The sequence below is a fragment of the Protopterus annectens genome, chromosome 2.part2 (assembly GCF_019279795.1).
Source record: "Protopterus annectens isolate FY-2018-M chromosome 2.part2, PAN1.0, whole genome shotgun sequence".
Taxonomy (NCBI): domain Eukaryota; kingdom Metazoa; phylum Chordata; order Ceratodontiformes; family Protopteridae; genus Protopterus; species Protopterus annectens.
Genome location: NC_056730.1, coordinates 169,251,870 through 169,268,851, shown reverse-complemented (window position 1 = coordinate 169,268,851; position 16,982 = coordinate 169,251,870). Strand labels below are relative to the sequence as shown.

At 40.5% G+C, this 16,982-nt stretch overlaps 1 protein-coding gene across 1 annotated transcript in view; it reads left to right on the top strand.

Moving 5' to 3' along the window:
- The window catches only part of LOC122795584, a 484,904-nt gene that overhangs the window by 334,060 nt on the left and 133,862 nt on the right, over positions 1 to 16,982 (top strand). Inside the window, exon 5 of the mRNA XM_044063834.1 lies at positions 10,358 to 10,522. Within this exon, the coding sequence (XP_043919769.1) occupies positions 10,358 to 10,522 (165 nt within the window). The remainder of the gene's footprint in view (positions 1 to 10,357; positions 10,523 to 16,982) is intronic.

The following is a 16,982-nucleotide window of genomic DNA, read 5'->3' as shown; positions in this document are numbered from 1 at the left end:
CAATCCATCAGAGCCACATGCTCCAGGTATCTAAACCTTGACATCACAATAAAGAAAACATGCTGGAGGGATAGGTTCCTGACGCAGAGAATGCCCAGACTCTGGAATAGACTGGCCATACATGTCAAACAGAGCGCCTCTTGGCCCTCTTCAAAAGGAACCTTGATGATTGGATGGGAGAAAGGAAATTCACCCCGGGGATCACGTCAGTTGCCCTGCTAGACAGGGGTCCTGGAAAGTAAATATTGTGGGAAGAAATAGCCAGGGAATTGTTATGGCTAGGCTTGTATAGGCCCTAGGGCCAATAGCCTAGTACCAACCTATGAATCTATGAGCCTCTGTCCTCACCACTGGCACCAGTGGGGGATGTACACTGGGAGGATGACAAGTTACACACGCAGTATTTCCAGATGCAGCACTCTGCATCATGTGCAATTTCCTTTAAGAGCACACAAAGACCACAGTCAGCCCAAGGCTGTTTTCTCCCTCTTTCTCCAGATCCCCAGTAAGACTCCCCACTGGCACAGATACAGAGTTGAGATCTCAGCTGAGTGACCAAGCCAAGACCTCCAGCACCCTCTCTGTCCAACCAGTGCTTTGTGTCCCTGCCCAAGTAGCTGACACACAAACTCTTTCAGGTTTGATTTACACACACACACACACACACACACGCACGCACGCACGCACGCACGCACACACACACACACACACACACACACACACTGGCACAGGTTTACTACCTATGCCCCCTTCTGCCCAGACTATAAGGTAGTTTTCAATGCCACCAGTCACTCCTTATCAGCTAGTTTAAGGCCCTTATCAAAGGGTATCCAATCTTACTGTGTAATGTTACTATTAATACAAATGGTAGTTTGACCAAGAGCAAGGCTATTAAGAGTGGCCCACACAGTATCACCAAAAATTATGCAAGTACTCACAGAACTTAAATAGCACTAGACAGATCAGCCACAATGAAAGGTCTAAATATGTTTAATAATAAATAATAAAAGAGCAGGAAATACTCAGTATATATATTTACAGTGACAGCAGAGTTCAAAATTATATGAAATGTTTAAAACAACATTGCAGGAAGTCTCAAATAAATAAGGAAAAACATCTAAATTAAGCTTTGCTGTATTCCTGACTATATCTAAGAGAATCATTATAACCTAGAAACATACTCAGAACAAGACACATGTGTGGTGAATGGGTCTTCTGGTCAGATCCAAGACAGACTAGAGAATGCTGTCTCTCTGTCAGAGATCTCTCAAATTAATATCTCAAATATTACTCCTGAGATAGCTTGCAGAATGACATCATTTCTTATCATCTGACTTTATCCCAGGTGAGAACCTCCACTGCTGGAATCTGTCAGTGTCTGCCTGTGAAAATACATAGACAAGGGCTTTTCCTCAGATCTTTGGCAAATGGTGGAAGTCATAAAACAATAAAACACTTCCAAGACAATACAGAAAGCTCCTTAGTTTTAGACATTGTGTCTCCTTCCTGCACCACTGAAACTGAAAGACAACATCTTTTTTAAGGCCTAATCATAAATTAATTTAATTTCAGCTATTTTTCTGAAGTTTTGCAAATTAACCTCCTGTATTCCAGTTTCCCATGTTAAAATATATACATTTAAACAGTTACAATAGTTTATGTACATTTCAGTTCTGTTCCAGTAGGGTACACTGTGGATACCTTTCAAACAGCACTTTGTAAAATACTTCTTTAGCACACATGTCTATACAAACCATCTTATATGACATACAGCTCTAATACATTTGTAACACAAACATCTTATATGAATCATGTTGATATTCACAAATGACATGTAATTATTTACAAATTTCCAGATAGCTGACCAGGCAGTATCTCCTTTTGAGACACTTGGTTTCTTCAGCTCATCGATCAGTTTACATGTTTAAGTGTCATAAGCATTTTGATCACAAAGGAACCATCAGAAATTATAAGCAAATGTATTCAGTGAAGTTATTCAGTGATAGCGGTGGACAATTCAGTCAGTGATGATATAAGTAGAGATGTTGCATAGAACTTCAGTATTATAGCATATAGCTCTTGGATCAGGAATGTGGAGTTACTTCAGAAAATGAATGAATGCAGTTTATGATAAGTGAATTCTCTTAGCTTTTGTTTGTATATCCAATATCTTGTTCTTGCTGTTATCTTAGAAGTTAGCATCTTACTTCTCTCAGTTTCTTTCAAATTCTGTGTAAACCCACTTTTTGATAAATCTGCTTTTTTTTAGCCAGATTACCTTTTCCATGCATTAATTGTAATAAGTTCAGAATAATTTGTCATACCACTGTTTGACAAATCATATTTCTTATTTTATACACCCATTGTGTGTTGTATTATGTGTTATTGTTCTGTTTTCTGCTTTTCTGCATGGGGCTTTGCTGAAAATGGACTATGCTCATTCAAACCGTTCTGGGTCACCAAATAATAAATAAAAAAATTAAGATTGCTTGCCTTTGTATGTGTAGTGGACCACACATCAGTACATTGAAGAGTGTACATTTGTTAAAGATAAGACTTTTTTTAGATAATATTTCAGTTTTGTAGCTTATTTATTCAGTGTATGGGTGAGGTGAATTGGGAATAACAACACTGTGGTCATCAGAAGTGTTGCTGATGTCTGTCTTTTAATTTTTGTGCTCAAAAGAATAGGCAATGAAAATTACTGATTTATTGAAGTTGTTTTCCGATACAGGGCAGATGATTAGACTGCAGCAAAATCATGGAATCACTCTGATCCATTGAGGGCCATTTACCTGAATGGTGATAGAGCAAACAAAAACTCACCAAAACTGCTTTCATCAAGTACAACCAGTACTCCTCAAACTTATATATTTCTTCTCATGGGTTGCCCAACAGTGAGAAAATAGGAAACTCCAGTGTTTTTTTTTAGTGAATTTACCCTAATTTGTCAGCATTCAGAAAAAATACTGTTACTGGGCTGATATGCTCCCAATAGCATTTAGGTTTTACCCAGATATGTGGATATGTTGTGCATTGTATTTACAGACATTAAGGAGGTGACTTTTATGAGCCATTCAGCTGTGTGTGTTTATGGTTACAACGCACATTAGTAGGAAATGCCTCTTTCCCTTCAATGTTTAGCAATTTTGGCTTTGGTTATGATATTTATGCAGGGTCAGAGGCACATCATCCAGTGCTGGGGGAGTTCTACTCCTTGGTAACATAGTATGCTTTCAATAAATTGGATGGAATGACTTTGAGATACTGTAGCAGGCATGTCCCCTTTGACCAAGTTGATTTTTGGCTAGGCTGCATTAACAAGTTTTCTCTTGATGATATAGATGCCATATCATTAATTCACTGTTCTCAATGGGACTGACTGAACTGACAAAAGGATATTATTGCTGTTGCTAAAACACCCAGGCAGTACTTAAGGTGTAGGATGAGTTTGTGGAGTCTCCTTTATATCTCAGAAAAGCAGAATAATTGGGTGTTTGGTGTTACTGACATTATGTACTGTATCAGTTTTTTGTTGGAACCGAAATGCACTTCTTTCTTGTCTGTTGGCACAGAAGCAGCTGGTTACTAGTTTTCAGCATTAATGGAGGAACAGAGATCACATTATTACAGGAAGATGCTAAATGCTGCCAGCTTCTAGCAATGGGGGATTTGGCCTCGGAACTAGGAGTCAGATGAAAAGAAATGATGTAATTCTGCAAGCTATCCCAGCAGTAATAGTTTAGATATTAATCTGAGAAGTCTCTTAGTGAGACAGGGCATTCCATACTTGGTCTTGTACCTTATAAGAATTATTTGCCACACTTCTGCCTTGCTCTAATAGTACATTATTAACTAACAGCATAATTCTCTTAGATTCAGTCAGGAATATAGTGAAGCTTAGTTTAGATATTTTTCTTTATTTGAGACTGTCCTGCAATGTTGTTTTAAATATTTCCTGTGATTTTGAACTCTGATGTCACTGTGAATATATATTTGGTATTGTCTTGTTATTTTATTATTTACTATTAAATATGTTTAAACCTTTCATTGTAGCTGATCTGTGTAGAGATATTTAAGTTTTGAGAGTACTTGCATATTTATTTGGTGACACTGTGCGAGCCACTCCTAATAGCCTTACTCTTGGTCAAACTACTATTTGTATTAAAAATAAATAAATTTAGATACTCCTCAGTTGTTCAGCTGCTTTACTGTCAGAACGACTTTCTCAGAAAAACGAATAGTAATTATTACAGTTTTTACACTAAAAGACTTGGTCTTCTGCTGGTTCTATTGGTGTTTTACTTATTTGTTTGCCTTGGATAACACCTTTTACCATTTGGCTGCTGCTGTTCCTGTTTACTATTTGTATTAATATTACACAGTAAGATTGGACACTCTTTGTTAAGGGCTCTAAAGTAGCTGATAAGGAGTGACTGGTGGCAGTAAACTTGTGCCAGCCTTTCACAGGTGTGTGTGTGTGTGTGTGTGTGTGTGTGTGTGTATGTCAAACCTCAAAGAGAGAGTGTGTGTGTCAGCTACTAGGCCAGGGACACGAAGCACTGTTTGGGCAGAGATGGTGCTGGAGGTCTTGGCTTGGTAAACAGTGGTCACTAAAGAAGATGTTTGTCCTCTCAAGCAGCCACACAGTAGACATTCAGAGTTTCATATCACAACAGTTTTATTTATTTTTTTTGTTAGCTTGGTTACTCAGGGAGAGCTGGCAAAGATGCCAGCAGAGGAGTGTGTCAAGCTAACAAGGAACCAGTTGGCTGAAATGTGCCAAGCCAAAGGACTGCGGCATGCCAACCTGACTAAAGGAGAAATGATTGCAGCCTTAACCACAGCTGCATCAGAGACCAGCAACCAGGAAGACAGCCAGACTGGCCTTGGGGATGTACAACTCTCAAGAAAATGGACAGTTCAACTTTGCCTGGCTGGCTTCCTGTAGCCATAGATCCCCCTCAGACTCCTCCTACATCCTACTGCAAATACCACAAGGGCCTCTCTGTTATGGTAAGGTTTCATCATGTTAACATGGTACACTTTGTCCCCCTGTCTCCTGCCTAGCAGTTCTACCATGTAGTTAACATCACTGACCTTACCACTTTCAAGGGTCCCTCCCAAGCTGCCTGCAGCTTGTTGTGTCTCTTTCAAGAATGAGAACCATGACATGCTACCCCACAGCATACTCTCTGTCTCGAGCATTCCTGTCATACCAGACCTTATTCTACTGTTGGGCTTCTGCAGTATTCTCCTGGGCCAAGCCCACGAGTTCCCTGAGCCTTGCCCTGAGGTTCAGGAAATATGCCACAATAGACTCCTTGTGGGATTCATACTCACCCTCCCACTCATTGTCAGTCAAATCTAGAGGTCTCCTCACACTATGCCCATACAGAAACTCAGAGGGTGAAAATCCTGTGGATTCCTGGGGCACCTCTCTGTAAGCAAACAACAGATTTGGCAAATATTTGTCCCACACCCTCTTAAGCTGGTCTGTAAATGCCTGTAGCATGGTCTTTAGTGGAGAGTTTAACCTCTCCACAAGACCATTAGTCTGAGGGTGGTCTTTAGGTGCTTTGCCCCACAAAGTTTCCACAGACAAGCCAGCAGGTCTGACATAAAATTGGCACCTCTGTCAGTCAGTATTTCCTTTGGGAAACATATCCTGCTGAAAATCTCTAACAAACCATTTGTCACCTTTTCTGCCTCAGTGGAGGACAGGGCCACTGCCTCAGGGTATCTGGTAGCATAAGCCACTACCATTAGTATATACTTCTTCCCTGTGGAACTCAGGGTACTCAGAGGCCCCACAATATCCATAGCTACCCTCTGAAACAGCTCCTTAATCACTGGCAAAGGCATCAAAGGAGCTTTTACCTTGTCTCCTGCCTTGCCTACTTTTTGGCACTGCTCACAGGTCCTGTAGTACCTGTTACATCCCTGGAAATCCCAAGCCAATAGAAGTTCTGCATAATAAGTCTCTTTGTACGCTTTATGCCCATATGACCTGCAAAGGGAATATCATGGGCTATGGCTAGAAGTACCAGAGGGTAGGCTCTGGGTACTACCAACTGCTGTATTCTCTCTCCCTCTAGCCCTCCCTCAGGGGTCCACTCTCTATACGGTAACCTTTTGTCCCAGTGTACAGATTCCTCCTTTCCTTGAGAATCAGGCACCTCCTTGGCTACCTCCTTCAAGCCGTGTAATGTAGGGTCTGAGAGCTGAGCCTGCCTCAACACTTTCTTTGTAAACCTTCCCAGCTCCCCTTCCACAGGAAGTCTGGTATCCTCTGACAGTGGTGCCTGTCTGTCAGCCTGGCTACTACTACTACTCACCTCTGCCCTTGCAGTCACTATTTCCAAGGGAACACCAGTACCCACCAGCAGCTGTGGCCCACCTTCAGTCTCATTGCTGCAGGGTAGCTCCCTCCCTGAATTAGCCACCTCACCAGTACTGGCTTCAAGTGTGCAGTCTGTCTGGGTTCCCCCACACTACTACACCCACATGCTTGTCTTCAAGTCTGACTCTGTGTAACTATTCCCTATCAGGACATCTGCAGGGATATCCTCAAACACACCTGCTTGCTTGCTTTCTTTTCCACCCTCTCACTCAAAGTGAACCCTAGCCAAACATATTTGAAATGGCGACCCTTCTAAAGCTCTGACTGGAGTAGACTGCCCAAGCAAGTTGTACTCCTCTTTAACCACTGCAGGTCTCACAATGGTTAGGTCAGAGGCTGTGTCTCTCTTATCAGTGGCCTGTGTCCCATCTACTAAGATAGGATATAACCTCTTGTGGTAGTTTGGTACCCTTGTTGTCTACAGACAACTTACTACTGGCATTCTGTCATCCCCACTTACTGGCTCCCCTACCTTTTGTTCCTCACCTTAGCTCCTTGGACATGTATATCCTACATGGCCCCACTGGTTATATTTAAAACATTTAATCCTTGATCCTGGCCATTTACGTGAACTAGTGGCTTCCCCTGTTACTGGTGGACTCTGTTGGGGCGGTTTAGGCTGCCCACCATGGGTTCCCTTAGACCCATGTGCAGCACTGCGTATACCTTTCCTGTGGAGTGAGGCCCTGCTTGCTAGGTATAAGTCTCCCTTTTTCCCCAACTCATATGCGGTGTTACATTCTCTGTCTGCCAACCAGATTCACATGTCCTCAGGTAAAGTGCTAAGGGCTTGTTCCCTCACCAAAAGGTCTGCCAGCCCTTCAAAAGTGGTCACCCGACATCCACTCACCCACCTATGAAAATAAGTGCTTAACTCCACAATAAATTCACACACACTTTCATCTGCCTTGAGCCTATGCTCAAGAAACTTTTTTCTATAAGCTTCAGGTGTTAACGTAAAGCATTCCAATAAACAAATTTTAACCGTACTGTAATTTAAGTAATTTAAGTAATCCGTATCAGACAATTTAGAAACAGCAATTACAGCTTTACCATGGAATAAGGGGGTCAGGAACCGTACTCAGAGCCCTTGCTCAACATTATACTGTTTGCATACCCTTTAAAACATATGAATAAAACTTTCAAAGTTATCACCCTCTGTAAATTGTGAAAGAAATGTACTGACTTTTTTTGCTTCTGTGGTTCGGTTACTCCCTTCCTGGTTACCTCTGTGACCCTAGCGAAAATCAGCATTTCATTTTCTTGTTTTCTCTGCTTCTCCTTTTCTTCTGCTTCCAGAAGTCTCAGTCTCTCTGCTGAATCTAATGCCATTGTTTCTCCTTTTCTTCAGCCTCCAAGTGCTGCAGCATCTCTGCTGATTGTAGTCCCAATTGTTTGGCCTCCAGTTCAAGTCTCTTTAACTCCAGATGGATTTTTAAGTCCTCTGAAGCAAAGTTGAACTGTTCATTTTCTGAGAGTTGTACATCCCCAACTCCAGTCTGGCTGTCTTTCTGGTTGCTGGTCTCTGATGCAGCTCTGGTTAAGGCTGCAATAATTTCTTCTTTAGTCAGGTTGGCATGCTGCAGTTCTTTGGCTTGGCACAACTCAGCCAACTGGTTTCTTGTCAGCTTGTCATACTCTTCTGCTGACATCTTTGCCGGCCCTCCCTGAGTAACTAAGCTAACAAAAAATAAATAAAACTGTTGTGATATGAAACTCTGAATATGTCTACTGTGTGGCTGCTTGAGAGGACATACACCTTCTTTAGTGACAACTGTTTACAGGCTACAGGATTTCAACATCAACACCACTGGATCCCGGTATGTGATGTGGTGATCCCACCACTGCCAACCAAATGTGATGTAGATATCCCACCACTGCCAACCAAATGTGATGTGGATATCCCACCACTGCCCACCAAAATGTGACGACCCACCACTGGACCAGTACTGAAGAAGCCTCATTCCCTCATCACTGGCAACAGTGGGGGATGTTCGCTGAGAGGATGACAAGTACACTGACAGTATCTCCAGGTGCAGCTCTCTGCATCAAGTGCAGTTTCCCTAAGAGGACACAGAGACCACAGTCAGTCCTGGGCTGGTTTCTTCCTATCCTCAGTAAGACTCCCCACTGGCACAGCTATAGAGTTGAGTTCTCAGCTGAGGGGGCAAGCCAAGACCTCCAGCACCCTCTCTGCCCAACCGGTGCTTCATGTCCCTGCCCAAGTAGCTGACACACACACTCTCTTTGAGGTTTTACTGTCTCAGCTACCTTGTCTTGAACCTCTTGCATTTGTTGTTTAACAACTGCAATGGCTGCCCATTAGTCAGGATTGTACTTTGGTTGATCCATTGTAACCACTCTTATATGTTTTTTTTTTGTTTTGTTTTTTTTGTGTGTGTGTGCCAGTCAATCCAGTCAAGTTCTACAACTTAATCTTCGCAACCTTTCCAATATTCCATTTGAACACTTTTTGTTTCTATACTCAGTTAATGCAAATCATTATGGTGACCCCATTCCAGCTCTTGGACTAACTTCTCCTTCACACAGTCCATTTAATCTTTTGTCACCCAAGAGACTGCAGCTTCACTCCTCAATTAACTGAATCAAGTACACAATCTTGTTTGATCCTCTAATGATTTTAACTTTTAGGTATAGGGAGAGAACCAATGAGGCAACCAACTTCAAGAATGTATACAGCCCACTTTAATGCCAGTTAGATGATGACATCTTCACCAGATAGTTCACCAAAATGCCTTTTGAATTCACTACTTCTCTTTCATCATTTAGCAGTTTTAACTTTTAGGTGAACAGAGAGACCTGTGGAGGTACCCATCTCCAGCAAGCACTGCTCATGCTTCATGACATTTGAGAGGTTGAATAACCTCGGGACATTCTGTAGACACACTGGTGAAGAATGTGACTGCAGCACTGATCCCTGGTTTAGGGAGTAAGCTGAAATGTCAGTAGCACTAACCATTGCAGAGTGGTGATACTGAGTCCACTTAAAAGCTTGCTTCTCCAGGAAGTAGAGTGATGCCTATGTGAGCCAGTATACTAATAGTTCTGTAGTTGGCTTGTTGTGCATGTGTTGGGGGTAGTAGGCAAAGACACTTAAAAGTTGTCATTCTGATTTTTATCTGCTGAGTACCACAAGGAAAAATGTCTAGTACAGCATGTTCTGCAACACTGCAGACTTGAGACCTGACTGGTGCTGCCAACACTACTATCTACTTTTCAACTCTTCATTGGGATGTCTAGCTTGTGAACTCATTTCAAGTTATTATGTGAAACATTAATATGGTTTATATGTACTTTGAGTTTGATCTACGTGTCCTCCCCCCTCCAAGGACAAATAACACAGACATGTTCTGTGCTAAATTACACTCCAGTTCAGAAAAGCAGATAAATCCTAAGAGTGCTTCTCACATAACTTTATAGGTTTAGCTCAAAGGAATCTGTTTCTTGAATGAAACTGCCTTTATAGACTTGTTAGAATTGCTAAAAATGTTGTCCATTCAAAAGTGTCATTCTTCCCTTTTCCAACAGTTGAGTCTTTAGTGTGTGTTGCTAAACTGGTGATACTGGTAAAATATGATTTGTATGATGCTGTATCTTGAAAGTGGATTGATGACCCCTGTAATGTCTGATCCAGTTGGATGATATCCTAAAATCTAGGTAGAGCGTAGACAGGACAGTTTTCAGTCCAACATAGTCTAGCTTCATGCTGCCAGCCAAAAAAAAATGTAACCGTTTTGAATTCCTAAAATACAGTTTCTGTGACATTTTCTTACACTTTTGTGATACTGATTTACAGCCTTATCTGTGTTACCATTCTGTCATCAAGTCCCTTGACTATAGACTTAAATGTACATTTAACACTGCAGGCAGTTTTTTGGTCATTTGTTTTGATCTCTTTGTTGCAGCACTGAGCAATTTCCCCTTATTATTTAGGTCACAGACTCTGTTTGGCTTGATGCTCCCATCCATGATGCTCAAAAAGAGACAGCCTGGTGTGAGCCAAAGAATACTGCAGATCTCCTTGTTACAGAGTCTGTTTGCTCTACTGAGCCCTTGTCCAGTGTCATCAATGACTGCAGAGTAAATCCTCCTTTAAAGGTAAGAAGCAATGCTAGCATGCCTGGTATTTAATATGTTTTGCAATATCATACATTTTTACTCCTCATTGTTACCTTTTTCCTCGCAAGTGCTTCATCCAGATGATGTTATAACAGATGACTACTGTAGACTAAAATAGTAAGTAAATGGATTTAGTGTCAGAGGGATGATATTTTTGATGATTCATGAGAACAACTTCTTATGTTATATTCTACTCATTTTTGTTTTAAGTTATTAGTTCCCCCTCTCTGTATATACATCTAATCTACAGTTGTCACTGTTGTCTTACTATCTACTTTTCACAGTGAATGTAGAAAGTGGAACTCCAGATGCCATCTTATTTTTGACCACAGGAGAGGTTTGTAATACTGTGATGCATTCTGCTTTTCTGAAGTACAGTCAGTATTGACCACATAATGCAGCATATTATATATGTCAAAGTCAAATAATCTCCCAGCATCTTTATTTATTCATTATATACATGTGCATCCACACACACGCACACACAAATATATCTGTAATATCACCGTGTACATCTTTACACAAATATATGTATGTTCCCACTTTTGTTGTTTGTCTTTCAGCTTTTCCCAGTTAGGGGTCGCCACAGCGGAACTCCGGTCCGCTAATGATTGGCAGTTGTTTTTTTTTTTATGGTGTCGAGTTGCCAGCCCGACGCCCAACCTTCAGCGAAGGCACGCCCATTCAACGCATGTCTTTCAAACGCCCACTCGACCGCGGAGAGGACATGCAGACTCCACACAGAAGGCACTCCCTACCCAAGCCGAGAATCGAATGGGAGAACCTCTTGCTGTGAGGCAACAATGCTACTTCTGCACCACCGTGGAAGAAAAATGCCTACATGCACATGAATCTTCTGTGCTGGTGTCAGTTTGGCTATTAGTGACCCATGTCCACTCCTTAGGTAGGAAGTACTCTCATTCATTTGCTTAATTTCGGCCCTTCCGCATCATTTATCAGTACTTCAGCAGTAATTAGGTTATTTCCAAATGTATGTTACTAATGGACTGAAGGACATTGTCCCTCTGTGCCTGTGATTTTAATCTGGCTAGCATGTTTTACCTTGCAGGACCTTGAGTCAGTGTAGTTTTTCAATATGTTTGTTGCACACAGTGTTTATTGTTTGGAAGGACACTGGCACACAATCACAATCTGGAAAACATTGTGGTATAACTGTAGTTCCACACGTGGAAAAAAGGCAGCCTAAACACACTAACATGTACCATGCTAAAATACTGAGGTAGTTCATCACTTACAAACTAAACAACTTTGTTTGATGGTAACTTATTGCAAAGCCTTGAAATATACTGAGTTTGGACCCTCTCTTTCCAATAAGTCTTGTTTATTTGTTGGTGCAGATTTAGGTCCTTAGTACGAGTTTTTTTAGAACCACTGTTTTTACAAAGAAACAAGAAGTCAAATAGGACTGGGTCTTTCATGGCTGAAATAAGAAGACACAAGTTACATCAGAGCAATCTGTAGGCTACTTAAGTATAAGGAGTGTCATGCTAATATGTCCAAATGATTTAAGGCCTTTACTTTTCTTAGTACGTTATCTTTGGGGCCTCTCACACACCAAAGAGGGCACTGTATTCAATGATAGGTCTAATAAGGGAAGGTACTCAAGCCGGATGACTTCTTTGAATCTTAAAGATATCCCTTTGGAAATTAACTGGGGAGATGGAAGGATTTCCTGACTGTAGTGGAAGCATGATCATTAAGTGAGAGAGAGAAATGTCCATATACAATAAACTCTCAGTTAACCAGCACCCATGGGGATTGGTAGATGCCGGATAACTAGTTTCTGGTTGCTTGAGAGTTACTATTAAAAATAAGCTTGATTAATACTGTACCCTTTACTATTTGTTTGGCTTCACTGTTCTCAGGTTGGGGAGAGAGGGAATTTATTCCTATCTTCCTTTTTAAAACTCAAACTCTAAAAACGTAAGGTATTTTTCTGCAGGGGGGACAAAGTGCAACACATGAAAATTGTAATGTATTTTTTTGATTTTTTTTTTTTTTTTTTTTTTTTGCTGGTTGCTTGAGAGTGCTAGTTGCTTGAGTTCTGGTTAACTGAGAGTTTACTGTATAAGTACCCAGGTCTCTTATGATCATGTCTGAGGAGGAGGAGTATCATTTGTAACATACGTGGTGGGAAGAGCTTTTTTTTTTTGCCAAATACTTCTGCTCTGCACTTTTTTGATTTGACTTAAAACAGTCTTCAGTATTGGTATTTCAGTATTCTAGTCTTTGTTGGAGATGTTTAGTGTCAGCTGATGAGCAGATAACAGCACCCAGCTTGTAGTTATCAGCAAACTCGGTCAGTCACACTTCTTGGATGTTGGACTGGATATCTACAAAATTAAAGCCAAACAGGAGAGGGCTGAGCACTGATCGCTGTGGTACCCCAAGTAGTTACAATTTTACACTCAGAGGGAGTGCAAGCAATTCTCACAACCTACGTTAAGTTTGTCAGTTTTTAACAGTACCTGCATGGAGGGATAGTGTGAAAACCTTAACCAGATTGGGATAAGCAGTGTGCACAGAGTGAGCACTGTCCACACCCAGTGTAACTTACAAGTTTCAGGAGACAGGAACTGCCATTCACAAAACCAAATTGACTGGGTCTAGGTCAGTTAAGTTGCCCATGTCTGTTTAAATGAGTTTTTCTGCGGTATGTTCCGTGGCTTTACATAAAAAGTTGGCGAGGCCGATGAACCTATAATTGCCTGCATCTGTAGAGGGGCCACCCTTGTGTAGGAGAGTTACAGTCACTGCTCTTCAGGCATCAGACACAAACCCTGTAGATAAGCTGAGGTTGAACAGACTTCATACTTGTCATTGATAAGAATGCAGTCAGGAATGTTGTCTGGGTCTATGAAGGTATTATTTTTTTCTGTGAAAGGAATTTTAAGAATGGTTCTAAGGTGATTTCAGGGGAAATACATTTTCAGGGATACTAGAGATAGTAATTAGGGAAGGCAGAGTGAAATTAGCACTGAACTGGTCTGCTAACTGAAATGCCAGATGAGAAAACATTTCATACATTACTGAATTGCTACTTTTTTCTCACAGGTGTTTTTTAAATGTAGAAAGGCATAGTCAGACAATTCAGTGTGCTTCTCAGTTTTACTTTCTGCCATGTGTTCATTGATTTAGTGGATTTCTGGCTGTGTTTGCTCATAAACACAAGAAGCATACTAGCATAAGCAGGGTTAGCATCGGCCCTATACTGCACACAAAGGAGTTAATTTTGTTCTCCTAATCAGGAAGTGTTCTTCTTTTTAAGTGCCTGAAGCATGTAAAGTACTCCACTGCAGATATATTCATCTGCATGTACCTGCCTGAGCCAGTGGGTGATTGGCTGATTAAAAGTTTACATTGCCATGTTATAGCAATGATGCTGCTCACATCTACGCTTGTCAGTGACATCTGGGGGCTAATAGTAGCTCCCTAAAATGTTGTTATTTGTCACATTTTAGTAACTCTTTTTATCTTCTTCACCTATACGATGTAAGGACTGTTACTTGCTTCTTTTCTGATCTGTTGACCTGAACAAAGAGCAAACATGGAGTAAAAGCTAAATAATTCTTAGACAGGTAATCTAGTTGGCATTAACTCATGAACTTGGCATGAGCATGTTAATTCCTCCTTTGCTCTGCTACAATCATAAGGCATACCTGCATTTACACTTTTGCTAACACAGACAAGAGAAATCTTTGGTACAACTGCTCAGTATCTTCTGTCTACATAATCTTTAATTCAGGAAAATATAACAAAGTAATGTTGATGTGTTCTAAACTATACTACAGGCCTACAGCTAAAACTAATGTTATGTTTCATTTAAATCACTGTACGGCACCACTTCATATTTTCATTTTTTCCTGGGGAGCTTACTTTTTGAGTCCCCCTCAAGGCATATGGAATATTGTGCCTGCTCAAAATTTCTGAATAGATAACACATATAAAGGCAAATGCACACAGCAGTAATTTCAAAAGCACTTTTCTCTAGCATGAAACTCACCATAGTGATTCCCTGTTGTAGGTCTCTTATTGTATGTAATAACAGGCATCTGTAGGAATGCAGCTATTTATTATTATTATTATTATTATTATTATTATTATTATTATGAAGACAATGTTCAAACCTACATATATCAGTAATGTATCAACAACCACAAAGCACAGTGCACTAACTTCTGCATTGTTTCCATTTTTTTTTTCATTAATTTATTAACCTGGTAAGCCTATTGGATGCAAATGTCCCTTTTCAGGAGTGACCTGGGAGCACTGTCTGGTTAAGGGAGTTGCTCAGATTTGCACGGTATACAATAGAAGTGGAAGGAGTTGAACACTGTACCCTGGACTATACGAAGCAACTTTTTTAACAGCTTGGAGCCTTGATATTCTGCACTAAATGACAGGCTGTTCCATTCCATTTACTCAAAAAGTGGTAAAAATAGATCCTGTCTTAAATTGAATCATGCAAATACTTAGTAAGTTTGTGTTAAGGTGCAGTCTCTCTCATACATCAAGTTTATTTGCAGTACTTTTGCAAAATGTAGAATATATTACATACTGTACAGTATATAAATTTGTAATATATTTCTGAGTTTTGTATTAATTTTCTAATATACTCTTTATTCATTCAAGCAATAAATGCTTTTGTCTTGTAATGCAATTCCAGTTTCTTCATTTATTTTCCAGTAAGCTTTTTATACAAACAGATCTGTAAGCCAGCTTAGGAGTGTAAGAATGTCCAGATAAATGCATGTGAGCCATCAAAAAACAATATTGTTTGGCATGAAATTCAAACACCAGGCACTTCACTCTAAAGCTGTGTAATTTTGTTTAGTGAATAAAACATCTTTTGAAATGCTGTAAAATTCAGCATAGCTGTAAAGACGTTATGTAGTCACTTTCATCTGACATCCCTATAGCAAATGTGCCTACAATAATTTTTATGTTATTTACTTTTTTTGGAAAGCTGGGAGGCATTTTTCAAAGGAGCTTCAAACATGTACGAAATATAGGTCAATCTGCATTGCTCTAAGAAGACAATCAAAAACAAATTCTTCAGTTTAGCAATATAGCACGTGCAACCTCATACAAATATATATATATATATATATATATATATATATATATATATATATATATATATATATATGTCTATGTATATTATCATATATTTAAGCAATAACCAATGACATGGTGTGGTATATTGAAGATTTACCCATGGTTGGAGTGGTTTAATCATGAGGGTGAAGCCCAAGTGATTAAATAAAGCCAACCATGGGTAAATTTCAATATACCACAACCACGGAGTCGGTTATTGCTATTGTACAATGACATTATTTAAGAAAAAAATACTTACTTTTCTTAAATAATGTCTTTGTATAACAGCGCATTACTGTTCTTCCGCTGCTGGTGGTATACTGCTTCCTTGTGTTGATAGGTTCATAGGTTCATACTAGGCTATCTGCCCTAGGGCATTTATAAGCCTAGCCAGAGTATGTTTGGCTTTCGCCACCCATTTTAAATTAATTTTGCTATGCCCTTTTTCGAGGTTAGTATACTGTGCCTCTGTCTAACAGTGACACAGAAGTGATGCCCAGGGTAAACCTACGATCTCCCATCCACTCATCAAAATTCCTCTTGAAGAGAGTCAATGAGGGACTCTGCCTAACATGGACTGGGATTTTATTCCAGAGTGAAGGGAGCCTCTGGGTTATGAATCTGTCCCTCCAGCATGTCCTATTTATTTCAGTGCTGAGGTTCAAGTCTCTCGAGCGCGTAGCTCGATGGGAATTGGATTTTTTGAGGTGCAGCATGTCCCTTAATTCCGGGTTGGACATGGCTTTATACGTCAGGCACAGATCGCCTCTGAGCAGGTGGTACGCCACTGAGTAGAGCTGGAGTTTCTTTAACCGGGCAGCATATGGCATCTGTTTGAGCCCTTTGATCCTCTTGGTGAGGTACTTTTGGGGTCTTCCCAGTTGCTGCAGGTATCTGGTAAGGTACATCCCAAAAGGGGCATTGTACTCAATTATGGGCCTGATGAGGGATGAGTAAAGAGGCACGATGACCTCCCCTGATCTAGATGTGAATCCCTTCATGATTAGGTGAGCTATATAAAATGTTTTTCTAACCACTTTGGCCACGTGGTTGTCAAATGAGAGATTGCTATCAACTTGGGTCCCCAGGTCCCCAATTACTTCTTCTGTACTTAATGGATTACCACCTATGTAGTAATTTGTGGGCACTTTGTTTTCGCCAAAGGGGATGACTATACACTTTTTGGCATTTAGCTTGAGGCCATGGCTCTGGCACCAGTTGTCTGTTTCTATGAGGCCCTTTTGGAGGATGCTTGTGTCAGCTGGATGATGATGTACTGTGCATGCGTATGGGACTTAGGTTCCCACACATACCCAGTACA